The 26510-nt window shown below is 45.6% G+C and overlaps 1 protein-coding gene across 1 annotated transcript in view; it reads left to right on the forward strand.

The window, feature by feature from the left end:
* Window positions 1-15348, forward strand: part of LOC124788944 — a gene marked incomplete at its 5' end in the record, with an annotated part of 135949 nt that extends 120601 nt beyond the window's left edge. Inside the window, 2 exons of the mRNA XM_047256230.1 lie at window positions 14205-14553; window positions 15247-15348. Coding sequence (XP_047112186.1) covers window positions 14205-14553; window positions 15247-15348 — 451 coding nt within the window. The remainder of the gene's footprint in view (window positions 1-14204; window positions 14554-15246) is intronic.
* Between the last annotated feature and the right edge of the window lie 11162 nt (window positions 15349-26510).

Genomic DNA, 26510 nt, shown 5'->3' on the forward strand with positions numbered 1-26510 from the left:
TCGCCTGTGAGTCCTGTTTCTTTCCCCTCCACTGCCTCCTTCACTCCTCACTTCTGCCTTGCCCCGCTTTTCTGTGTCCTCTCCCTCCATTGGGTACCCACTTTTTGCCTTTCCTCTCCTCCCTCCTTCCCCCCCCCCCCTCATCTCTCCGGGTCCTTCCCCCACCACCCCTTTCTGTATGCCTTTGTACTCTATAGAGCATTGTTTCTGTGAGTTTTCAGTGTTGTGTGTCCCCCTTTTAGGTGTTGCAAACGGCCACCATACTGTAGCTAGGTGTGTTTTTAATTGTTGCGAACAGAAATCAGACTATCGCCTTGTTTTTTAATTGTGCCTGTCTGTTTACTATGTGTTTTAATCGGCTTCACTGACCCTTTGTTTTTTTATATTTTCTTCGAAACTTTTTCGCCATGTTTAAGTTTTTAACAGTCACCATTTTATCACCTGCTTTTATTGTTATGATATCTCCTAATTCTGTTTTTTAACTTTTCTGTAGCCTGCAGAGCGGCGTATTATGCTGCTGCCAGCCCGTCCCCCTCTGGGGGAGGGGGGGGGGGGGAACCGAAATCCAATAAAGAAAAAAAAAAAGATGAACGGCAGGATGATAGGAAATCTGTTAAGACTTCAGGGACTCTTAGTTGCTATTCAGTCTTCAGGGTTGTATGGCTGTGCTCCATGAAACTTCTCTGTTCTCGTCGTTCGCCCAGAGCTGCTTTGGACATCTTCAGTGGTGCTCCTGGTTTCGTTGGGTCCTGGCAAGTGACGGATCGGACCTCGGAGAGCGACAAAAATAGTTTGAAAAGGGGGCCTTGTAGACGTTTAAACGCGATTGGTAGAGATAATCCTTGTCGAAAATAGAGCTCAATTATCGAACTATCATTTGCAACGTAAAACTATCTGTTGATTCTGTGGAATTAATGTTCATATATCATTAATTTTCATGGATCCTTTCTCTCTATCAAACTCTTCATCTTTGATGACTTTTTCCTTTCTTTTTAAACTGCCCCCATGTTAATGGGACGAGAAAACGATGAAGCTTTTAAACTTAGAGATACATCGACATTTTTTTGTGTAAACTAAAGTGCTACTTTCGTTGAAGACGGTACTTTCATGGATAGGTTGTTGTTTTTTTATTGGTTGTGTCGTTTGGTGATCATTGGGCTGAAAGTCGGTCTGTCGGACCATCAGACCTATCATCACTTAGTTAAGATTGATAGCGGGACCTTGTATTTTTGCCAGTGTGCTGGTTGTCCCACCCAGACTTTTTCTAGGAGTCTTCACTAGTTTCGAAGTAAATTAATGTTGTCTATTAGACACTGCGTTCGATCCTCGATTTGTTGCTGTACCGTTGGAATATGGAGTTTTCTGGCGGTTCTGTGGTCCTAGTCCATCTTGGAACACTCAAGATGAGTCTCAGGCAACTGTTTTGAAGTCGTTGCAGGACTTTTTTGTTGGTTTTGCTTGCTGTGCCTACGAGGAACAACCATACAGCAGTATGAACTTCGTGTGTTGGTGCAACTCTCTGCTCTTGAGTAATGAATATACATGTAGATGATATAAATGGCGTTTGTGAGGTTGGTTTTCTTCTCCCTTATGTGCTCCTTGTAGAGCATTTTATAATCAAGAATTACTCCTACATATTTTGCACTGTGGGTCCAGTCTGTATCTTTGCTGAGAAGGTTTAGTTTCGTATAAAGAATAGATCTTCTTCGTCTAATCAGGATGGCTTGTGTTTTGTCAGCGTTCATTCGGATTTTACTGTCGGCGACCCAAAGTTCGATTGCATCAATCTGATTGTGGAGTCTCTTGATGGTGGTATCCAAGCACCACCCAGATATAATCAGCGTCGTGTCGTCTCCGAATAGTGTGAACAAGTTTGCCGTAGTGTGGGCAGATTGTTGACTTACACAGCGAATAGCATGGGAGATAACATATATCCTTGTAGGATTTCTTCTAGTGGGTGATGGTTTCAGAGCGTTTCCCATCAATCTGGACGAAAAATCTTCTATATGAGAAAAAAACTATCAAACAAAAAAGGTCCCGAGTTCGAGTCTCGGTCGGGCACACAGTTTTAATCTGCCAGGAAGTTTCATATCAGCGCACACTCCGCTGCAGAGTGAAAATCTCATTCTGGAACTATCAAACAATTTGAGGTTGCACAGGTGAATGTCCCTCCGCATTTTATTATAGGCTGTGGCTATGTCGAAGAATACTGCGGCGACGTAGTGCGAGCAGTTTACGTCATATGTGATATATTCCGTAATTGTGAGTATTTGAAGTTCTGCCGAAAATTTCTTCCGAAATGCATATTTTTCAGGGCGTATGACTTCATTTTCTTCTAGAAATGGTCGAAATCTGGCCCGGATCACACGTTCCAACACTTTGGAAAGTATTGACATTAGGCTAATTGGCCTATGATTGTTTAGATGTTGAGGGTCTTTCCCTGGTTTGGGAATTGGTGCGATTTTTGACAATTTGTAAGCTGTCCCGAAGTAGACATTTTGCAGACATTTGTTGTATATTAGGGCCAGCGAGACTGTACGTTTCTTGGTAAGTGCTTCAGCTGATCACTGGAGATATTGTCTGATCCTGGTGCTGAACTGATTCTCAGTCTATTGACGATTTGTCGTATCTCTCGTGGAGTTGTAGGTTGTGGAGTGTCGTGGATCGGAGTGGTTCGAATTCACTGGGCTTCTTCTTGAATATGGTAGTTGTTGATGTCTTGCCGTAGGGCATCATATATGAGGAAGTGCCCGTGTAACAATATTTCTTTTTCCTGGGAGTTAAGTTTATGATTAATCTGCAGTCAGACTACTCAGCTTGTCTTCTCAACATTGTGCTCTCTATTCATTGGCTCGTTTCCTAAGTTCTCGCGAAAGTTGATGCAATTCTCTTCTGTCAGCTGGATTGTGGTGTTTCTGCCAGCTTTTCCTGGACTGGTTTTTCAAGTATATAATATCCTGGCTTTAGTTATGAGTGGTGTGAGGTAAGTTGTTGCTGAAGTATTCCTGTGAGCTCTGTTGATTTTGTTACAGCCTCGTCGATTCTTTCATGTGAGCTAACGTTTTCTGTTAGTTCCATGTTATTGTTGAGGCACCTAGAAAACTGGTCCCAACTTCTTGTTGTATTCTGACGTGGAGATGGTTGTAACATAGCTCTGGTTATATATCCAGTGACTGAATTGTGGTCTGAAGTCATTTCTATTTTCATTTGGAGATGGAGGTCTCTGTCGAAGCCTTTTACTATTTCTGTCTAAGACATCTGGTCTGTGGTTGAGTATGGTAGGGATGTATTCAGGGCCGATGGTGACTGTCTGCAGGCGGTCTTCGAGGTTATGGAGTTGTTTCCCTTTTGAATTAGTTTGGCGATTGGCGTTTGAATCGCCGCGTAGTAAAACTTTCTCGTGAGGGTCAAATATCTTGAAGAGATCTTGTTTCCCCAAATTATTCAAATGGTTCAAATGGCTCTGTGTACTATGAGACTTAACATCTGAGGTCATCAGTCCCCTAGAACTTAGAACTACTTAAACCTAACTAACCTAAGAACATCACACACTGAAGTGCCTAGAACCCCAAATTATTCCTAGGACTAAATATGCAGCCACTAGAGTGATATTTCCTGTTAGCGTTTCTATGATGACAACCGTGGCTTCCAGAGTTATTAAGTTTGGAGTAGTGTCATGGTAGTGTATTATCGAAGATCTAAGGTAAATTGCAGTGCCGCCTCCTTTTCTACTGCGGCGATCGGTTCGATAACCAACCACATTGCGGAGATCGAAATTTTGTGACGGCCTCAGGTGAGTTTTCGTCAAAAACAGGATGTCAATTTTATGTTCTTCTATGAAATCGTTTATTCCTGGTTGTTTATTTGCCACATCGTTGGCGTTTAGTGTGCAAAATTTAAGGTTTGTGTTCCTGTTTTGTCTATTTGCCATAGCGTGAGGTGAAAATTTCCATTGCCTCTCCGATTGGGGTAGTGATTTTGGATAGAAGGTCTGGCGCGTTGTTGAACTTCGTGGCTGTCGCGGTGATGATGGCAAGTATGTTTGTTTGTTTGATTATTGCAGTGAGGTTACCCAGCTGTGCTACTGCCATTGTGATTTCAAACATTCTTGTTGTTGCCGTGGATGGTCTTGCACTGGGTCGCCGGTAGCCTCTTGGAGTGTGGTATTTAGATTGCTTGCTGAATCCCTTAGTTTTGCTTGAGCGATTTTTTGTTGCAAGAGTTTTTCTGGATCCGGTGTGTTTGAAGTTGAAGCCACCAATATTGTAGGCGCAGTGCCGTTTGCTGCTGTTTGTGCATTGATCCGTTGTTGTTCTTGCCTCCTGTAAATTTTGATGGCTGCTTGGAAGGCTCTACAGCCTCGCCAGGAGGCGGGATGCCCTTCCTCCTAACAATGCACGCACCGTGGCATCTGTGACCGGGGGTACGTACGTTCGCTCGCCAGGCGAAGACTTGCGTACCTGACACATCGAGCTGGCAACGTACAATAACTCTAAGTGTGGCGGAAATTCTGTAATCTCTTACATTCTGCTGGGCCGTCTTTATATTCATAATCTTCGATTGTTACTTTGGTGTAAAGTATGAACTTGATGTCGGAAAAGGCTTCGTTGGATTTTCCTTTCGGTAACCTTACCGATTACACCGGTTGAGGGTGAGCTTCTTGCTCTTCAGGTCTCTCTTCTTATACCGGTAAACTATTACGTCTTTAAAGCCAAGTTCGAACAATCTTGTTGCACTTCTTGCTCGGTAATCTGTGCTGGCAATCGTTTGACAATACCTTTCATGAGTTTTTATGTTGGCCGTTGGTGAGTGAATAACGGTATGTTACGGACCTTCAAAATGTTGAGTGCCTTTAGATAGCCATCGTTCGAGTCATAGTGATATTTTACGAAATTTTCTTCGTATATTGCCTTGACGGGACGTGGATGTGTTTTTTCAGTTCGGCATTCAGTTGGAGGTAGCGGCCGGAGAACGTGATCATAATCGGAGGGATTTTCTGTTTCTGAACTGTCTTTGGTCTCTGATTGGTCGTCGAGTCTTTCTGCTGCTTTGAGTCTTGTAACTGATTTATTCTGTATCTTAGTATCTTCCAAAATTTCGAAACGGTTAACGGTTTCGAAGCGCATGGCAGCCTATGATGTTTCCTGTTGATCAAGCGAATGTTTACCTTTTTAGTTTCTCCCTTCTTTGGAGTCGTGAAGTATTCTTTGTCATCTGCTACCATGTATTGTTTTTGTTGATGATCATTTCCTTTAAGGTTAGATGCATTACTTGAGGAACCGTAGATTATACGGGTTCTGTAACGTGGAGAGCGGCTTCTGCTTGAAAGTCCTCCAGTGCGATTTTGATGGTCGCGCTGTAGCTGTTGGATTTTCTGCACAATGACTTGAGCACAGTGTTCCTCCGTTTTTCTGAGGTCAGAGAGCTGCTGTATGATGTTCCTATTCACGGACTCTGTCTTTGTCCTGCTTTCTTGCCTTGGCCTTGAGGGACGCTGGCTTACCAGGCACCCTCGGGTGCGGCCCTGGCCCTTCGTCTTCCCCTGTGCTAGCCACGCTAAACTCCTTCTAACCCGGAATATATGTCCTGTCTCTATTCCGACCTGTGAGACACGACAATTTTGCTTTTAATCTTGCAAAAAGCAAGTGAAACGTAGTGTTTTTTAGAACGGTAGTTGCAAGACGCTCTGGACTTGTACGCACACACAGGACACTAAGGGACTCCAATCTTTCCTTGACAGCGACAGTAGCTCTATAGAATCTTAGGTAGTTTTATTTTTTGTTACGTCTTATCACTGACAAGGATTATCTCCAGCAATTACATGTAAACTTCTACCACATCCTGTTTTCTTAGTACTTATGTCGCTTTGCGTCGCCAGATCCGTCAATCAGTAAGACTCACAGGGAACAAGAGCGCCTCTGAAGACGCATGGAAGATTCACCAGCAACTAAGGCAACAGGTCGAGAAATAACTACTCTCCTCTGAGCTCTGCTGTCGTATCTGTGAAATGGCTTATCAGATACAAACAAGACAGTAGCTAGCTTGATGTGCATAAGGTATTAAATAACAATTACCTAATAGCAATAGCATCGGCACTGTACGCACCCAACATGCACATTTGTAAAAATCAGACAGTAAATGAATCATAACCTTTACAATAACTTCCGAAACAATTAGACAACGTAAACTTGCCAGCTCATGCAGAAGGCACAGCGAGACTGATCTCTCATCAGCTACCGACTACCCCATATTGTAAAGGCCTTACATGGGGTTATATTCTTCCCACGTGCCATTCGCGAGTGGAAGAGGGGAAGGGGCATCAGTTAGTGGTACCATAAGTACTGTCCGCCAAACACCGTTAGGCGCCTTGTGGAATATTACGTATATGTGGGTTTCTTTGTCAGACGACATCTTGCAACTTGTCACTAACTAATTTTTTCTTCGATTTACAGAAAATGAACTACACTATTGGCCATTAAAATTGCTACACCAAGAAGAAATGCAGATGATAAACGGGTATTCATTGAACAAATATATTATACTAGAACTGACATGTGATTACATTTTCACGCAATTTCGGTGCATAGATCCTGAGAAATCAGTACCCAGAACAACAACCTCTGGCCGTAATAACGGCCCTGATACGCCTGGGCATTGAGTCAGACAGAGCTTGGATGGCGTGTACAGGTACAGCTGCCCATGCAGCTTTAACACGATACCACAGTTCATCAAGAGTAGTGAGTGGCGTATTGTGAAAAGCCACTTGCTCGGCCACCATTGACCAGACATTTTCAATTGGTGAGAGATCTGGAGAATGTGCTGGCCAGGGCAGCAGTCGAACATTTTTTGTATCCAGAAAGGCCCGTACACGACCTGCAACATGCGGTCGTGCATTACCCTGCTGAAATGTAGGGTTTCGCAGCGATCAAATGAAGGGTAGAGCCACGGGTAGTAACACATCTGAAATGTAACGTCCACTGTTCAAAGTGCCGTCAGTGCGAACAAGTGGTGACCGAGACGTGTAACCAATGGCACCCCATACCATCACGCCGCGTGATACGCCAGTATGGCGATGACGAATACACACCGTGATGTCGCCAAACACGGATTCGACCATCATGATGCTGTAAACAGAACCTGGATTCATCCGAAAAAATGACGTTTTGCCATTCGTGCACCCAGGTTCGTCGTTGAGTAACACCATCGCTGGCGCTCCTGTCTGTGATGCATCGTCAAGGGTAACCGCAGCCATGGTCTCCGAGCTGATAGTCCACGTTGCTGCAAACGTCGTCGAACTGTTCGTGCAGATGGTTGTTGTCTTGCAAACGTGCCCATCTGTTGACTCAGGGATCGAGACGTGGGTGCACTATCCGTTACAGCCTTGCGGATAAGATACCTGTCATCTCGACTGCTAGTGATACGAAGCCTTTGGGATCCTGCACGGCGTTCCGTATTACCCTCCTGAACCCACCGATTCCATATTCTGCTAACAGTCATTGGATCTCGACCAACGCGTGCAGCAATGTCGTGATACGATAAACCGCAATTGCGATAGGCTACAATCCGACCTTTATCAAAGTCGGAAACGCGATGGTACGCATTTCTCCTCCTTACACGAGGCATCACAACAACGTTTCACCGGGCAACGCCGGTCAACTGCTGTTTGTGTATGAGAAATCTGTTGGAAACCTTCCTCATGTCAGCACGTTGTAGGTGTTACCACCGGCGCCAACCTTGTGTGAATGCTCTGAAAAGCTAATCATTTGCATATCACAGCATCTTCTTCCTGTCGGTTAAATTTCGCGTCTGTAGCACGTCATCTTCTGGTGTAGCAATTTTAATGGCCAGTAGTGTAAATAATCTGAATGCGAAGTAGGATCACCTTCGATATCTTCAACCGACGCATATAAATTCTGAATAGTGACAATGGGATATGATGACTAGTGTGTTTGTCAAATGCCGTAGGAGAGTTTGGAACGTCCATAGTTTCCCCCAAACGAATCGTATTTACCCCATAGCGAACGTAATAAAGCGTGGCATCAGTAGTCAAACGTGGCAATTTAGAAGACTAGTAAGGATGTGTTATCTCGTCGAACCGCTCGTCAAACCTGTCATGGACACCCCAATGAATGGGATCATTATCATCTGTCAAGATACAATTCTCTGTTAGAAATCACAATCGCGACATAGAACTGAGGTAGTCACGAAAACGACCTCATCTGCATTTGCTCTCAATGTTGATATAAGTCTCTTTGGAAGTCTTGATGAGTATATACGCTGACCGTCAGCTAACCCCCAAATCACGCAAGGCGGACGCTAGGACAAGTCCTTCGAAAAGTCGATCGTGGAATTCTGGAACCACCGTTGTAGTCAGAATTTGCGCTGTTTCCGTAACGATCATGTCGTCGGTCATAGTTGTCCTTCCGGCCGTTAAGGAAATATTACATTGATTCAGGGGCAAACGCATCTTTTGGAGCTCTCCGTAGGTAAGTACGTTATACAGCAGAGTAGAAGTGGATTATTCGGACTGCGTTATGTTATCTATCGCCATTGGTCGGTAGACCAAGTTATACAGAGTGGTCCATTGATAGTGACCGGGCCAAATATCTCACGAAATAAGCATCAAACTAAAAAACTACAAAGAACGAAACTCGTCTAACTTGAAGGGGGAAACCATATGGCGCTATGGTTGGCCTGATAGATGGCGCTGCCACGGGTCAAAGGGATATCAACTGCGTTTTTTAAAAATAGGAAACCCCATTTTTTATTACATGTTCGTGTAGTACGTAAAGAAATATGAATGTTGTAGTTGGACCAATTTTTTCGCATTGTGATAGATGGCGCTGTAATAGTCACAAACGTATAAGTACGTGGTATAACGTAACATTCCGGCAGTGCGGGCGGTATTTGCTTCGTGATACATCACCCGTGTTAAAATGGACCGTTTACAAATTGCGGAAAAGGTCAATATCGTGTTGATGTATAGCTATTGTGATCAAAATGCCCAACGGGCGTGTGCTATGTATGTGCTCGGCATCCTGGACGACATCATCCAAGTGTCCGGACCGTTCACCTGATAGTTACGTTATTTATGGAAAGAGGAAGCGTTCAGCCACATGTGAAACGTCAACCACAACCTGCAACAAATGATGATGCCCAAGAAGGTGTTTCAGCTGCTGTCGCGGCGAATCCGCATATCAGTAGCAGACAAATTGTACGACAATCGGGACTCTCAAAAAGTCGGTGTTGAGAATGCTACATCAATATCGATTGCACCCGTACCATATTTCTATCCAACAGGAATTGCTTGGCGACGACTTTGAACGTCGTGTACAGTTCTGCCACTGGGCACAAGAGAAATTACGGGACGATGACAGATTTTTTGCGCGCGTTCTATTTAGCGACGAAGCGTCGTTCACCAACAGCGGTAACGTATACCGGCATAATATGCACTATTGGGCAACGGAAAATCCACGATGGCTGCGACAAGTGGAGCATCAGCGACATTGGCGGGTTAACGTACGGTGCGGCATTATGGGAGGAAGGGTAATTGGGCCCCATTTTATCGATGGCAATCTAAATGGTGCAATGTATGCTGATTCCCTACGTAATGTTCTACCGATCTTACTACAAGATGTTTCACTGCATGACAGAATGGCGATGTACTTCCAACATGATGGATGTCCGGCACATAGCTCGCGTGCGTTTGAAGCGGTATTGAGTAGCATATTTCATGACAGGTGGATTGGTCGTCGAAGCACCATACCATGGCTCGCACGTTCACCGGAACTGACGTACCCAGATTTCTTTCTGTGTGGAATGTTGAAGGATATTTGCTATCGTGATCCACCGACAACGCCTGACAAAATGCGCTAGCGCATTGTCAACGCATGTGCGAACATTACGGAAGGCGAACTACTCGCTGTTGAGAGGAATGTCGTTACACGTATTGCCAAATGCATTGAGGTTGACGGACATCATTTTGAGCATTCATTGCATTAATGTGGTATTTACAGGTAATCACGCTGTAACAGCATGCGTTCTCAGAAATGATAAGTTCACAAAAGTACATGTATCACATTGGAACAACCGAAATAAAATGTTCAAACGTACCTACCTTCTGTAATTCAATTTAAAAAGCCTACCTGTTACCAACTGTTCGTCTAAAATTGTGTGCCATATGTTTGTGACTATTACAGCGCCATCTATCACAAAGCGAAAAAAGTGGTCCAACTAAAACATTCATATTTCTTTACCTACTACAAGAATATGTAATAAAAAATGAGGGTTCCTATTTAAAAAAACGCAGTTGATATCCGTTTGACCTATGGCAGCGCCATCTAGCGGGCCAAACATAGCGCCATCTGGTTTCCCCCTTCAAGCTAGACAAGTTTTGTTCTGTGTAGTTTTTTTGTTTGACGGTTGTTTCGTGAGATATTTGGCCCGGTCACGATCAGTGGACCACCCTGTATACTTCTTCCATCGCAGAAATCTTTTTTTTTTTTATCGAGCTGATGCTTACGCACTTGCAGTAGCGACTCTTTACCATGATTTTTTGCAGCTCCCATCCAATGGCATTCAAAGTGACTGCTGTTTCTACACTCATATTCGCTGCCATAGTTACCGTTGTGCAGATGATACAGATGTCTTCCAACATATATTAACGGTACTTGGGCTAGAACCTAATCAAAGACATTTGTTTTACTGCTCCATTGATTGGCAGCCTTGACTCAACAATTATATTCCTTAACATCACAGTTGTTGTTATCTGTTAGCTCTCTTCTTCAAAAATAATCAAGAGCGAGTGGTTTGTGGCGATCATCATGACAGAATTATTGATATTGTTCATAAGTTGAACATTAGCCGACATTCAGCATTTGCAGTCTTCCAAGAAACTTTAAACAACCGTTAATTTGTGCTCGTTGTGTACCACAATACTGAGAGACAAACACAAATTCGAACTCTAAAAATGTCGACATCACACTTAAGGCACTATGAAGAAAATGGAGAAGACTCTCTCAGGCGCTCAGTAATAACTGTTGAAGAGATGTGAGTCCATCACTAAGAACCACAGACTAAGCGGCAGCGCATTGTGCGAAAGCATTCATCGTCGCTACTGTTAATTCGTAGCCCTACTAAAGGACAAACAAGAATTGTGTGCTACTGCCATGTATGAAACCCAAAATCAAAACGAAGAAGGAAAAGAAGCTTTAATAAGAGATGTACGTTTCCTTCAGAATAGTGCCCGCTCTCGCGTAGCAGTGCATTCAAAGTTTTTGTTTTGAGCTGCTGAAGCAACCACCGCACAGTCCTGACATAGCTCTAAGTAATTTTTACTTTTTTTGGTTCGATGAAGGAAAGTACTGCGTGAAACCGACTTTTCGTTAGACGAACAGGCTGTGGCAGCGGTGTAACGGTGATGGATGTGCACGACCCCATAAAGCTTCTTCCAGAACGGAATTAGGAAATGTGTCAAGAAATGGGCCAATGCACAGGGACTGAGGTGTAATATGTAGAAAAATGACGTTAGCCTACTTGGAGTGTTTATTTCGCAGTGTAATGTTAGTTTCTTAAAAAATCTTGTACTGATTTGTTTTCTCTTATATTTAACAGCCTCCTGTCTACAGCGGAAATTTTTTTTTACTACTTCTGTGTTAGTAGACGAATTTTCCCAAAAGCTTTCTATTTTTTAATCAGACGATAAACAGTGTGTCTAAATACATCTTGTAGCTTTCCTGCAGTACAAGAGAAAAACGGATCACAACACTTGTGCATTACAAATATCACAAAACGAACCATAATAGTGAGGTGTCAATAATGGGATGCTTATTATAAGGGGAGACAAAAGGTTTTCGTTCGAAGGCCACACTAACCCCTTCCCTGCATGTCGGTGCTTATACATCAGCATCGGAGTCGCGCGCTGAGTTGCACACATGCTGCTTCGTAGCCCTCAAACGGAAACTTCTTGATCGCACCTTATACCTCATGTAGCCCCTGCGTATGCTGCGTGTATTGTACACTGCTGCCCATAAAATTGCAACACGGGAAAGGGCAGCAAATGACGACGTTTCATATTTTGTGAGAAGATAGTATGGTGGAAAGAATACGAGATTGAATTTGTTGGTGGTTTGGAGCTATGCAGTGTGCGAAGGCTAGTACACAGGGCTGCCGCATCTGGTAGAAACAAGGGCGTAGACTCGGTTAGACGTGGAGTCGAACTGAGCGTGGATGACAGGTATGGGTATTTCATTCTATTTTGTTTCAACTCTACGCCAGAGTCATCACTCTTATTGGCTGTCACGTTGTTAACTGCCAAGCTTTCAGCAACCAATGACTAGATATTTCTAATGATTGAGAGGTTGCGACGTACGCGCTCTTTCGCACATCGACGGCGGTTCTGCAACATAAATTGTCCACTTACCTCGATACTGCTGCAGATCTGCACACGTATTCATTGAACAAATATATTATACTAAAACTGACATGTGATTACATTTTCACGCAATTTCGGCGCATAGATCCTGAGAAATCAGTACCCAGAACAACCAACTCTGGCCGTAATAACGGCCTTGATACGCCTGGACATTGAGTCAAAACGTGCTTGGATGGCGTGTACAGGCACAGCTGCACAGCTGCCCATGCAGCTTCAATATGATACCACAATTCATCAAGAGTACTGACTGGCATATTGTGACGAGCCAGTTGCTCGGCCACCATTGATCAGACGTTTTCAATTGGTGAGAGATCTGGAGAATGTGCTGGGCAGGGCAGCAGTCGAACATTTTCTGTATCCAGAAAGGCCCGTACAGGACCTGCAACACGCGGTCGCGCATTATCCTGCTGAAATGTAGGGTTTCGCAGGGATCAGATGAAGGGTAGAGCCACGGGTCTTAACACATCTGGAATGTAGCGTCCACTGTTCAAAGTGCCGTCAATGCAAACAAGAGGTAATTGAGACGTGTAACCAATGGCACCCCATACGACCAAGCCGGGTGATACGCCAGTATGGCGATGGCGAATACGCGCCTGCAATGCGCGTTCACCGCTATGTCGCCAAACACGGATTCGACCATCATGATGCTGTAAACAGAACCTGGATTCATCCGAAAAAAATCACGTTTTGCCATTCGTGCGCCCAGGTTCGTCGTTGAGTACACCATCGCAGGCGCTCCTGTCTGTGATGCATCGTCAAGGGTAACCGCAGCCATGGTCTCCGAGCTGATAGTCCATGTTGCTGCAAATGTCGTCGAATGTTCGTGCACATGGTTGTTGTCTTGCAAACGTGCCCATCTGTTGACTCAGGGATCGAGACGTGGCTGCACGATCCGTTACAGCCATGCGGATAAGATACTTGTCATTTCGACTGCTAGTGATACGAGGCCTTTGGGATCCAGTACGGCGTTCCGTATTACCCTCCTGATCCCACCGATTCCATATTCTGCTAACAGTCATTGGATCTCGACCAACGCGTGCAGCAATGTCGTGATACGATAAACCGCAATTGCGATAGGCTACAATCCGACCTTTATCAAAGTCGGAAACGCGATGGTACGCATTTCTCCTCCTTACACGAGGCATCACAACAACTTTTCACTGGGCAACGCCGGTAAACTGCTGTTTTTGAGTGAGAAATCGATTGGAAACTTTCCTCATGTCAGCACGTTGTAGGTGTCGCCACCGGCGCCAGCCTTGTGTGAATGCTCTGAAAAGTTAATCATTTGCATCATTTTGCATCTTCTTCCTGTCGGTTAAATTTCGCGTCTGTAGCACGTCATCTTCGTGGTGTAGCAATTTTAATGGCCAGTGGTGTACACATTGTAAAACAATTACAATATATAAAGACACAGAAGTGTCATATCTTCAGGTAATAGATCAGGAAAAAATTTATAGTACGATAGGTGGAAATAGGTCGATATGCATTTCCGGCGTTACACAGTGAACTGCAGTTATGATAGGCCACAATCCTGCCGCTGTCGAATTCTGTAGTGTGCATTAAAACGCTATTTTCAATGGGAGACCCTCTTCGTAATCTTTTCTTATATATAACATTTAGATGAGGTCACTGCTACTTACTCTCTGTGGTTGTGATGCAATGGCAGTCATCGTACGTCCGAGCACACAGTAAATGCCAGTTTGAAATTTGTCGGATGCCGCCTTCAGTGTTGCACTTTTAATAGACAGAGTGTACGTGTCGTGGTGTGCAGGATGGAGGGCGAGATGGAGACTCGCACTGAGCACTTGGAGCGCTTCTGCGAGCCCGGGTCGGGCGCGCGGCGCGCCGAGCTGAGCAAGCGGCGCACGCAGCTGCAGCTGGAGGGCGAGCTCGCCCGCGACACAGAGTCCCGCGCCAGCTTCGCGCCGCCGGTGCCCGCCGCCGAGCGCCGCCCGCCACTGCGCAGGCGCGCCACCAACCTGCGCCTCGACGCCGAGCAGTCGGCGCAGCTGAGCTCCGAGTACCGCGCGCTGTTCGCGGACTTCCCGCAGCGCGACCCGCCCGTGCGCCGGCGGCCGCCTCAGGGGAACCTCGCGCCGGGCCCCGGAGAAATGGAGAAGGTGAGCGCCTTTGCTGACGCGCTACACAGCCGAAACTGATCTGCAACACACTGTTTGCGCCCGCATCGCCAGTCACTTGCGCGACAGGGGATGTTCTAAGTCTTGTAGGAGAACAGAAAAGTTGGCTAAGCCACATCTCTGCAGTATCCTTTCTCCCACGAGTGCTACTCCTGCAAGTTTCGCAGAAGAACTCACGTGAAGTTAGGAAGGTAGCAGAACTTTGGAAGGTAGGGGATGAGGTTCTTGGCGGAAGTAAATCCGTGAGGATAGGTTATCAGTCGTGCTTCGGTAGCTCAGTTGGCAGATACGTTTATAATCCTGTTCTCTTTTCTGAACTACGTAAATGGGTGTTTCTTCCAAGATTTGTCAGGCACATTTGCTGTTTTAGCCGGTATTTAAAATTTCGTTTTTGCATTCAGTACCTCAGTATTTAATGCAAAGGAAAACGTCGATCCGTTTCTCGTTCATGTAAAGGGTTGTCCTGATAGTCCATCCTGCGATGTGGAGGAGTACTGTTTCGGTCTTTTGGGCTAGTGTAATTTCTCTCCCACTCAGATGCTGTGTGTTCCATCAGCAGGCGCTACAGTGATTGGAATCTGTCAGAGATGAGGCTGGCCACTACAAGGTAGAAGGATTGTAGTAAACAAAAAGCTGGAGTAGACATAAGTGCAAGTACTCATCTGGTGGTTGCAGCCTGACGTCGAGCCGTGGGATCTTTCGACCAGTATAGTGAAGTCGGTCGTACCTGAAGGCCGTCTACTGCTGAGGCACCGTGTTGACAATGTGCAGCTGTGATCATTTGTTGCCAGAACAGCAGTTTTGCAGTCCGCGGCGAGTGCAGTTGCTGTAACACAGTCATTTAGGGAAGTTATTGCCTTCCATAGTTCACTGACAGAAGAAATATATTACACAGTGAAACACCAGTCCAATATGTATCAAATAGTAATGAGTATTAAATGATTAAACATTCATCAACATCAGTATGAAGTATTGAAGTGTGGACCCCCGCAGACACGAATATATTCTTGTAATCGCTGTGATGTCATATTGAGGAATTTCTTACCATTCCTGAAATACATTTTCAGTTCATGAAGATTCCTGGCTGAGGTATGACATGAAGATATACGTCTTCCCATCCATCACATTCCATACATGGCCTATGAGTTGAAAATTAGGTGGCCGAGTTGCCCATTCAAGGACCTGCACATTCTTCAAGCCGTTTGTGCGGTCTTTCTTTATCCTGCTAGAATATGCAATGTGATGACCTGTTCCTGAAGTGTATAACGACATGGACACTCTGACGTCGCTCTAACTCCCACAAACAGAAGAAACGCTCATCGCTGAACAACACAGAATGTCGCTTAATGTACCTGCCGATTCTGGCGCTGCAGCATGCTTGTCTGTGCTGTCTGTGGTATGATGTCAGCGGTAAACGATGCAGGAGAACTGGAGCGATGGAGGACACCTAGCGGCTGTAAAAAAGCGCAGGTCATTCCCGTTTTCAAGAAGGGTCGTAGGACAGATGCACCTAATTATATGCCTATATCGTTGACGTCAGTCAGTTGTAGAATAATGGAACATGTTTTATGCTCAAGAATTATGACTTTTTTGAAGAACGAACATCTCCTCTATAAAAATCAACATGGATTCCTCAAACCGTGATCCTGAGGACCTCAGCTCGCTCTGTTTCTCCATGAGATCCATAGCGCTGTGGAAAACGGCGCAAAGGTGATGCTGCGCTCCTTGACTTCACAAAGGTATTTGACGCCGTCCCACACTGCCGTTTAATGAAAAAATACGAACTTACCGAATATCGGGCCAGATTTGCGACCGGATTCAAAAATTCCTTGCCGACAGAACTCAAAAAGTCGCTCTTAACGAAACGAAATCGACCGGTGAAAGGTAATTCCCGGAGTACCCTAAGGATGTGTTAAAAGATTGTTACTGTTTGCAATATGTATAAATGATCTAGTAGGAAGTGTCGGAAGATTCCCTGTTCCATATGACGCTGTTCTCTATAAGAAAGTAACAATGTCGGCAGACAGTATCGATTTGCAGAATGACCTGCAGAGGATTGAGGATGGTGCAGGCTCTAGCCGTTGACTCCGAACTTAAATAAATGTAACGTATTGCGCATACGTAGGAAAATAAATCCACTACTGCACAATTACGCTACTGATGATAAATTGCTGAAAACAGTGTCTACCGTAAAATGTCTAGAAGTAACTATCCAGAGCGGCGTTAAGTGCAATGACCACGTAAAACAAACAGTAGCAAAAGCAGATGCCAGAATCATTGGAAGAACCTTAAGGAAAAGTAACTCACCCACGAAGAAAGTGGCTTACAAGATATTTGTTCGACCGATTCTTGAGTATTGTCCACCAATCTGGGATCCGTACCAAGTAGGACTGATAGAAGATGCAAAAAAGATGCAACGAAGAGCAGTACGTTTCGTCACGCGTTCGTTTAGTCGGCGCGAAAGATGCTCAAAAATCTTCAGTGGCAGTCAATACAAGAGAGTCGTTGTGCATCACGGAGAGGTTTACTGTTGAAATTTCGAGTGAGCACTTTCCGGAAAGAGTCGAATTACTTCTTCCCCATAAATATCGTGAAAAGGTCACGACAAGAAAATTCGAGAAATTAGAGCGGATACAGAGGCTTACGGATAATCATTCGTCCCACGCGCCATTCGCTACTGGAACAGGGAAGGAGGGGGGGGGGGGGGGAGGGGTAGCAGTTAGTGCTACCGGAAGTACTATGTGGCACACACCGTTAAGTGGCTTGACGAGTATGATTTACATGTATATGTAGAGGTAAATTTCAACCTAGCTTCTAGTAATCAGTTTCCGGCGATTCATGGAGACACTCAGCCAGCAATCTCTCCTCGTATATCCGCTGTTTTCATTCGTCTGTCCGTCAGACCCCATCGAACAATCCTGTGATTCTGTAATGGTGTAATCCAATTGAAGGGTCCGGTGTCCACTGTTCTTGTTACGCTGTTATCCTGAGTCCTATCGTCAACACTCTTCTGCAGTCACTACACGACAACCAACTATTCGTGCTATCTGTAGATATCTCCTTAACGCCAATGACACGATCTCTCCCAAAGTTCGAAAAATGACTTTAAACTGCACATGTTCGCCCCTCAGCATGCTGTGTTGTGGTCTCCACCCGAAACGTTCCAGAAACGTTAAGCACAAACCCAGTAGCCATCATGTGTCTACACTATATCTCACCTGTGAGAACAGCTTTTTTCTGTCCCGAAAATAAACTCAGTCAACAACGAAATTTTAAACAACACATCTCACAGGCGAGGAGATACTGGAGTATTAGTTTGGTAGCGTTCGGGTAAAGCTTTCACGGTGTAACTCTTTCAACTACCGTCAGCGTATCAGCGTATGTTTTTATTATCGACCTATTTCTAATACAGACCCAGAAGATATCACGTACAAGGCATTTTTGTTTGTTGGCTACATCTTTGGTACCTGGCGAAGCTCATCTCACCTGCTATCACATTTGCTGCCGTTGCGCGTGAGCTCTACTCAGCCATGTCTGGAGCACTGGTTATTGTTTAACTGCAAGCGTTAGCAATGGCGATGAATCGAATATCGCACTTATCAGGGATCTCTCTAACCGATGGATCCACAAAATTACACTTAAAGCAATCTTTTTTAAACATGCCGATGTTATCTTTCGACGCTGGTTGTTGTAAGAAAAATGTTATGAGTGCTATTTGTCTGCGTTATCTGCGAAAACGAAATTACAAATATCTGCCAGAACACTAGAAGAAATATGTCTTGACAACTTTCACGAAGGACGTCCGGTATATAAGAAACAACAACATATCCATCAATGTTTCAGACACACAGGATATTAGGAAGTTACACATTCAAAATTCACTGAAGGGCCAAAGAAAGCGTATTCACATACATAGATGTTTAATGAGGCAGAAGAAGGCGCAGCGGTCGGCAACGCCTATACAAGACAACAAATGTCTGGCGCAATTGTTATTTCGGTTACTGTTGCTACTATGGCAGGTTATCAAGATTTAGGTGAGTTTGAACATGGTGTTATAGTCGTAGCGATGAAGGTAGCGATGAAGAGGGGGCTTTCCCGTACGACCATTTTACGAGTTTACCGTAAATATCAGGAATCCGGTAAAACATCAAATCTCCGACATCGCTGCGGCCGGAAAAAGATCCTGCAAGGACGGGACCAACGATGACTGAAGAGAATCGTTCATCGTGACAGAAGAGCAACCATTCCGCAGATTGCTGCAGATTTTAATGATGGGCCATAACAAGTGTCAGCGTGAGAATCATTCAACGAAACATCGTCGATATGGGCTTTAGGAGTCTAAGGCCCAAGAGCTTTACGTCTCGTCTGGGGCCGTCGACACTCACACTGGACTGATGATGACTGGAAACATGTTGGCCGGTCAGACGAGTCTCGCTTCAAATTGTAGCGAGCGGATGGGTGTGTACGGGTATGGAGACAACCTCATGAATCCATGGACGCTGCATGTCAGCAGGGGACTGTTCAAGCTAGTGGAGGCTCTGTAATGGTGTAGGGCGTGTACAGTTGGAATGATAAGGGACACTTAATACGTCTAGATGCGACTCTGACAGGTGACACGTACGTAAGCATCCTGTCTGGTCACCTGCATCCATTCATGTCCATTGTGCATTCCGACGGACTTGGGAAATTCCAACAGGACAATCCGACACTCCACACGTCCGGAACTGCTACAGAGTGGCGCCAGGAACACCCTTCTGAGTTTAAACACTTCCGCTGGTCACCAAACCTTCCAGACATGAACATTATTGAGCGTATCTAGGCTGCCTTGCAACGTGATGTTCTGAAAAGATCACCACCTCCTACTCTAACGGATTTATGGACAGCCCTGCAGTATTCATGGTGTCAGTTCCCTTCAGCACTACTTTAGACATTAGTCGAGTCCATGACACGTCGTGTTGCGGCACTTCTGCGTGCTCGCTGGGGCCGTACACGATATTAGGCAGGTGTACCAATGTATTTGGCTCTTCAGTGTAGTACAACGGATGTAAGGCAAACATATAATTGTGAGAATTAACTTCTGATACTATGGAATGATTACTAGTAACCGAAGTTTACATATTATTTGCAAAATTTTTGAACAACTGCCCTCATCTTCATCAGATGAATTATATTCGAAAATAAAGGCGCAAACTGCCAAAATACTGTTTAGCGAAATTTTTCTGTAGTAGCCTGACACGAACTGGGCAGGTTATCGCCGCGATGCACACAGCGTCTGGAAACCAGAATCTCACTGAGACAGAACGTAACATGAGGCCAAATCATTACTGATGAACACAGCTACAGTAGTCTTAACACAACAAAACGAAGTTATAAATCAACCGGCAGGTCTATAAAGCGTCTAAGGCGCTGCAGTCATGGACTGTGCGGCTGGTCCCGGGGGAGGTTCGAGTCCTCCCTCGGGCATGGGTGTGTGTGTTTGTCCTTAGCATAATTTAGGTCAAGTAGTGTGTAAGCTTAGGGACTGATAACCTTAGCAGTTAAGTCCCATAATATTTCACACTCATTTGAACATTTCTATAAAGCGATCTGACAGCTTTATTCGAGAATCGGCGTAAGAAGGCTTTAGTTACGAAGAGCTGTAAATCAAAGGATAGGTCTCAAAGAATAGGTATACAAAGCGAGCTAACTGCTGAATTCGAGAATCGGCGTAATGTAGGCTTCAGTTACAAAATACAAACTGCCAATCCGACCTCTAGGCAGTGTGCCTAATCCCTGCTGGGAGCTAACGACCATCCCCACGTAACATGTTTCCTGTCCCCTCTGTACACGTGAGTTTCAAAGTGCCGTGTAAACAATATCGCTGTGACCCGTTGAATCAGACTCCACATCGCTCGAGTGGCGGTATATATTAGATGCGTATCCCATTTAACCATACAGTAGGAGTGGTAATGCTCAGATTGGAAGCAGGACCAACGACAGTGGGGGAAGGAGGAGGGAAGGAGACGCAGGAATCCATGATAACGGTTCAGCGACATTTGGTGGACTAGTTCTTTCGTGGAGCATAAGACATTCACTGCTAGAGGGACCGACTCAACCTCCTAGTCTCTCCATAGTCTTCTCCTCTTACTGGTCTCGGTGTAGTCGAGCTATGGAGCAGGTTGGGATTGTACCCTTGCCTTGCCAGGCAGAGAGTTGAAGAACTTTGGTGGGTAGTACGAAGAAGTCTGGACACTGCAGTCAGCACCTGGGCCTCAGGAGGTCCCTCCAGGCGCTGAACATCAGTTGACTATAACAGTCAGGTGCCACTATTATCACCTACCTCCCTCTAAGATCTTGAAACCTTTAGGATCCACGCCACTGTACAGCCTCAGACGAGTGAGCCCGAGTGGTAGTATAGGCTTAGGTCTGAGTAGTGAGCCATGTGGGTTGGTCGCAGGAGGTCAAAAAGAGCTATGGCCATGTGCAGGGAGGAGGAGGTAATCTATTTGGAGCGAGAAAGCATGTAAGAGCTTTGTGAGAGGTCGTCATCGTCATCATTGTATTTGTTCCGGCCTTGAATATTGTGACCAATCATGACTTCACGACGACTCTGCAATTAATGCTAAAGTGCCAGCCGCAGGGGTCATTGAACCATCTTCAGATTATTTCTCTACCGGTCTCCTCCCGAGCAGCGTGCGGGAAAATCGAACACTGAAATCTTTCCCTGCGACTCAAATTTTTCTTATTTTATTACGACGATCACTTCTCCCTATGTAAGTGGGAGTCAACAAAATAACTGCTCATTCGGAGGAGAAAGCTGGTGATTGTAATTTCGTTAAAAAATTTCGCCGCAACGCGAATATGCCTTAGTTTTTAATACTACCTCCTCAATGGCATCACGTCCGTGACTACCTCTCCCCTACTTCGCGAAATACAAAACTAGCTGCGCCTCTCTGAACTTTTCGATGCCCTCCGACATAGCCGCGCGGGGTGGCCGCGCGGTTAGAGGCTCCGTGCATGGATTGCGGGGGCCCTCCCGCTGGAGGTTCGAGTCCTCCCTCAGGCATGGGTGTGTGTATGTTGTTCTTGGCGTAAGTTAGTTTAAGTAATGTGTAGGTCTAGGGACCGAGGACCTCAGCAGTTTGGTCCTTTAGGAACTCACACACATTTGAGCATTTTCTCCGGCATACCAGAAATACTTCAGAAGAGGACGGAAAAGCTTCGAGTGGGCAGTCTGCTTAGTACATCTGGTGCATTTCTAAGTGTTCTATTAATAAAACGAAGCCTTTGATTCGCCTTGCCTGCAACATTTTTTATGTGGTCGTTCCAGTTTAATTTGTTCAAAAATGGCTGTAAGTACTATGGTACTTAACATCTGAAGTCATCAGTCCCCTAGACTTAGAACTACTTAAACCTAACTAACCTAAGGGCATCACACACATTCATGCCCGAGGCAGGATTCGAACCTGCGACCGAAGCAGCCGCCTAGAACCGCTCGGTCACCGCGGCCGGCATTTAATTTGTTATTAGTGGCAGTCCCTAGGTATTTAGTTGATTGACAGTCTTTAGATTTAAGTGACTTATGTCCACCTGTATCCTCCGAGTTTGATGTGTGATAATAGGAGTGGTTACCATTTGTGCAACGTCGGAGACCTACAATGTACTGCTGAACTACCGGTAGAAGTTTAAATGAGATACTTAAGAATCCCTGTGAACATTAACGTTATCCATGCACCAGTGCGCTGCAGTCAGATATATCGATCATCCCTACATATTTCTTTCTTTTACTGAAAGGTGTACACATTTTTCGCGCCTTTCGTATGTTTAACGTTCCATGCAGTGCTGATATAAAGTAAGGATTCTTATTATAGAATTTTACTCTTCCTTCTTTTTTTAGTATATGGAGCGAACAAAAAGTTTCCGTTCGGAGGCGATATAGTCCAGAATCGGTATGACACTCATGCAATATCGTGATGGGCACTGAGGCAATAAACCCACCGACGCATCTGGCTTAAGAAACCCGTTTGAAAACGCCGTGTCCTGCTGTGTGAGGAAGTCCGTAACTACCTGCTGCACATTCTCGTCCGACTGTAATCGTCTACCCTTCAAGGCCTTTATAAGGGACCAAAGGTGTGGTAACCGCTTGAGGAGAGACCAGCACTATAGGGTGGGTGCTCGAGAGTCCACTACTGCCAACATTTTCAAGAACCAGCCGCCTGCTGTACACACATTAAATGTACTCGCTGTTGCGAGTATGGATAACCATCAGCTGTATAATGGAATGACGACAGTGAAAATTTTCGATGGACGAGACTCGACCCTGGATAACCCGCTTATCGCGAGCGGTCGCCTTACCATTTCGCTTCCCAAGTGCGACTCACGGCCAGACCCAAAATTCTGTATGTCGTCAACTGTGTGTCTACAATCTGTACTCATACATCCGCGAGGTATATTCCCGTACAGGGGAGACATTTTACTTGAAAGTCGCTTGCCCTGTATCAGCGGATAAATACGGTACTGCAGCACCTACGTTAATCAGAAATTCGATGCAAATTCTTTCGGACATGCAATCCTGTCTGAAGGAATTCTGCACCATGATTCGCAGTAACACAGGCCTTCCAATATCATATCTTACCGTATCTGCTAGAAAGGTAAACGTCCATCAAATCTGCAACAAGGGGTGCTGCTGCTTCACGATAACGCACGTCCCCATATCGCAAATGTCGTAACGCAGAAGTTACTCTACTTCAAGTGGGAGACACTCAAGCACCCGGCCTATAGTCCTGATCCCTACCGTGCTATTACCACACCGTTCTTAAAAAAGGACTTTATGGATCGACGATTCCTGTCGGAAGAGGCTGTGCACCAGGCAGTTACAGATTTCTTTACGCAGCGGGACACGGTGTTTTAACAACAGGTATCTTCATCCTGGTGCGTCGGTGGGATTATTGCCTCAATGCTCATGGCTATTTTACCTGGTGGATATACCGATTTCGGACGGTACGACCTTCGAACGGAAACTTTTCAATCACCCCTTATATTTGTAAAATACGTCACTCTTGCTTTAGATGCGATCTTTGCTTGACCTGTCTCAGGCCAAGTCTTTGACCTTCAAGTTGTGTGATAAGGGTTGACTCCAGCACCTTGTCTCCTAAGGTTTCACCGTACTATGGTCACTTTCCATAGATCCTCACAATAGTAGCACGCGAACAGCCGACCACGTTTGTCATTTCTATGACGCTCGTTCCCAGGTGTCAGATCATAACAATCTGCTCTTTCTAAAAGTAGCTTGACTCATTGAATTTCCCCATTTTCGGATCGCATCGTCGCTAGAATGAGTCCCCATTCGTCTCTGCTCCATTTATGTACTCCTACTCTCCTTACCACATCACGTGCCCACAACGCCACCAGGCGGGATTCATCCATGTGGTGTACAGTGGTCGCGAAGCTTTGATTCATCAATATACACTGCCCACCACGACCGCTTATGCCGTCCGGTGACATTGCGGGCACGCGACGCGGTAACAAATGTATGTAAGCAGAGCAGACATGGACGGAAGACCACTATAGCATAAATATGGGGTGCAAATGGGGAAATCCATTGAGCTAAGAGAATTCTGCAAAGGTATGAGGTGGCAGAACAAATGGTCAGATTCGCACCTTACATGAGACGATTACAAATCGCAATGAGAAGGTGAAGATGACAACTAGGGGTAAATCGACAGTTATGAGAACATTTGCCTATCAATAAGTAATGCAAAAAGGGATGACACTATTCCTATACAATGCACGTCTTTGAGCGGAAAGCAGAACAGGGAACGCGTGTGAAGCTACGCTGTGGGAGTTACGCCAGCAACCACTTAAACGGGTGGCAGGAAGGAGGACAGCGACCCCGGACCAGGCGATTCAAGCTTGAGGGCCGCCTGTAGCGAGTGCTACCTGAATAGTGTAAATTCGTGTAGTCATCTGACTTCTGTTTTTGTTTTGAACGGCCAGTGTCGGTTGGCCACAGCCAGTGTGCTCCCTGCTGCCGTTGGATAAGCAGCTGCCAGCAGCAAGTCGTATACTCCTAGCTCACTCATTTGTTACATAGTTTAATTCTTAATTTCTTTGCGTGTTTTCGGGTACTTGCATTGTTTAATTCATAAATTTCGGGCTTATTATAGTATTTGAGAGTTGTAGCATCGCATTTTAGTACCTGAATAGTGTAAAATCGCGTAGTCTCCTTCTGCCGCCGATTAGTGTGTCAGCAGTGCGCAAGTAGCAGCATTACCGCATTTACTACGCAATCTTGTATTTTAATAACCGTTTAAATTTTGTGTCGAATTGTTTGTGCTCTCTGTAGATTAGCTCAGACATTCTTTGCGCAACAGTATTTAGCATGGATAGGGACTGTGACTGCTGTGTTCGGATGCGGGCGGAGTTGGCATCCCTTCGCTCTCAGCTTCAGGCAGTGTTGGCTTCGGTCACACAGCTTGATGCTGTTGCCAATGGGCATCACTGTTGGGGTTCGGATGGAGGTTTGTTGGGGACGACCAGCTCGTCCCACGCATCCCCCGATTGGACTACGGCTGTGGCTGCCCAGGATACTGCCCACATTGAGGCTGATCCCTCACCCGTGGTAGAGTGGGAGGTCGTCTTGAGGTGTGGCAGGGGGCAAAAGACATTCCAGAGGGTTGAACGGAGGGCCACTCCAGTTTGTCTGACAAACCGGTTTCACACTCTGTCTCCGGCTGACACTGACCTTTGGCCAGACATGGCTGCTTGTCCTGTTCCAGAGGTTGCCCCTCAGACTGCAAGATCCAGGCGGTCGCAGAAGGTGGGCTTACTGGTTGTTGGGAGCTCCAATGTCAGGCGCGTAATAGGGCCCCTTAGTGAAATGGCAGCAAGAGAGAGGAAGAAAACCAATGTGTACTCCATGCGCATACGGGGGGGAGTCATTCCAGATGTGGAAAGGGTCCTTCCGGATGCCATGAAGGGTACAGGGTGCACCCATCTGCAGGTGGTCGCTCATGTCGGCACCAATGATGTGTGTTGCTATGGATCGGAGGAAATCCTCTCTGGCTTCCAGCGGCTATCTGATTTGGTGAAGACTGCCAGTCTCGCTAGCGGGATGAAAGCAGAGCTCACCATCTGCAGCATCGTCGACAGGACTGACTGCGGACCTTGGTACAAGGCCGAGTGGAGGGTCTGAATCACAGGCTGAGACAGTTCTGCGACCATGTGGTCTGCAGATTCCTCGACTTGCGCCATAGGGTGGTGGGGTTTCGGGTTCCACTGGATAGGTCAGGAGTCCACTACACACAGCAGGCGGCTACACGGGTAGCAGCGGTTGCGTGGCGTGGACTGGGCGGTATTTTAGGTTAGATGGCCTCGGGCAAGTACAGAAAGGGCAACAGCCTCAAAGGGTGCGGGGCAAAGTCAGGACATGCAGGGACCAAGCAGCAATCGGTATTGTAATTGTAAACTGTCGAAGCTGCGTTGGTAAAGTACCAGAATTTCAAGCGCTGATAGAAAGCACCGATGCTGAAATCGTTATAGGTACGGGAAGCTGGCTGAAGCCAGAGATAAATTCTGCCGAAATTTTTGCAAAGGCACAGACGGTGTTTAGAAAGGATAGATTGCATGCAACCAGTGGTGGCGCATTTGTTGCTGTTAATAGTAGTTAATCCTGTAGTGAAGTAGAAGTGGATAGTTCTTGTGAATTATTATGGGTGGAGGTTACACTCAACAACCGAGCTAGGTTAATAATTGGCTCCTTTTACCGACCTCCCGACTCAGCAGCATTAGTGGCAGAACAACTGAGAGAAAATCTGGAATACATTTCACATAAATTTTCTCAGCATGTTATAGTCTTAGGTGGAGATTTCAATTTACCAGATATAGACTGGGACACTCAGATGTTTCGGACGGGTGGTTGGGACAGAGCATCGAGTGGCATTATACTGAGTGCACTATCC

Source organism: Schistocerca piceifrons, chromosome 3 (genome assembly GCF_021461385.2).
Source record: "Schistocerca piceifrons isolate TAMUIC-IGC-003096 chromosome 3, iqSchPice1.1, whole genome shotgun sequence".
Lineage (NCBI taxonomy): Eukaryota > Metazoa > Arthropoda > Insecta > Orthoptera > Acrididae > Schistocerca > Schistocerca piceifrons.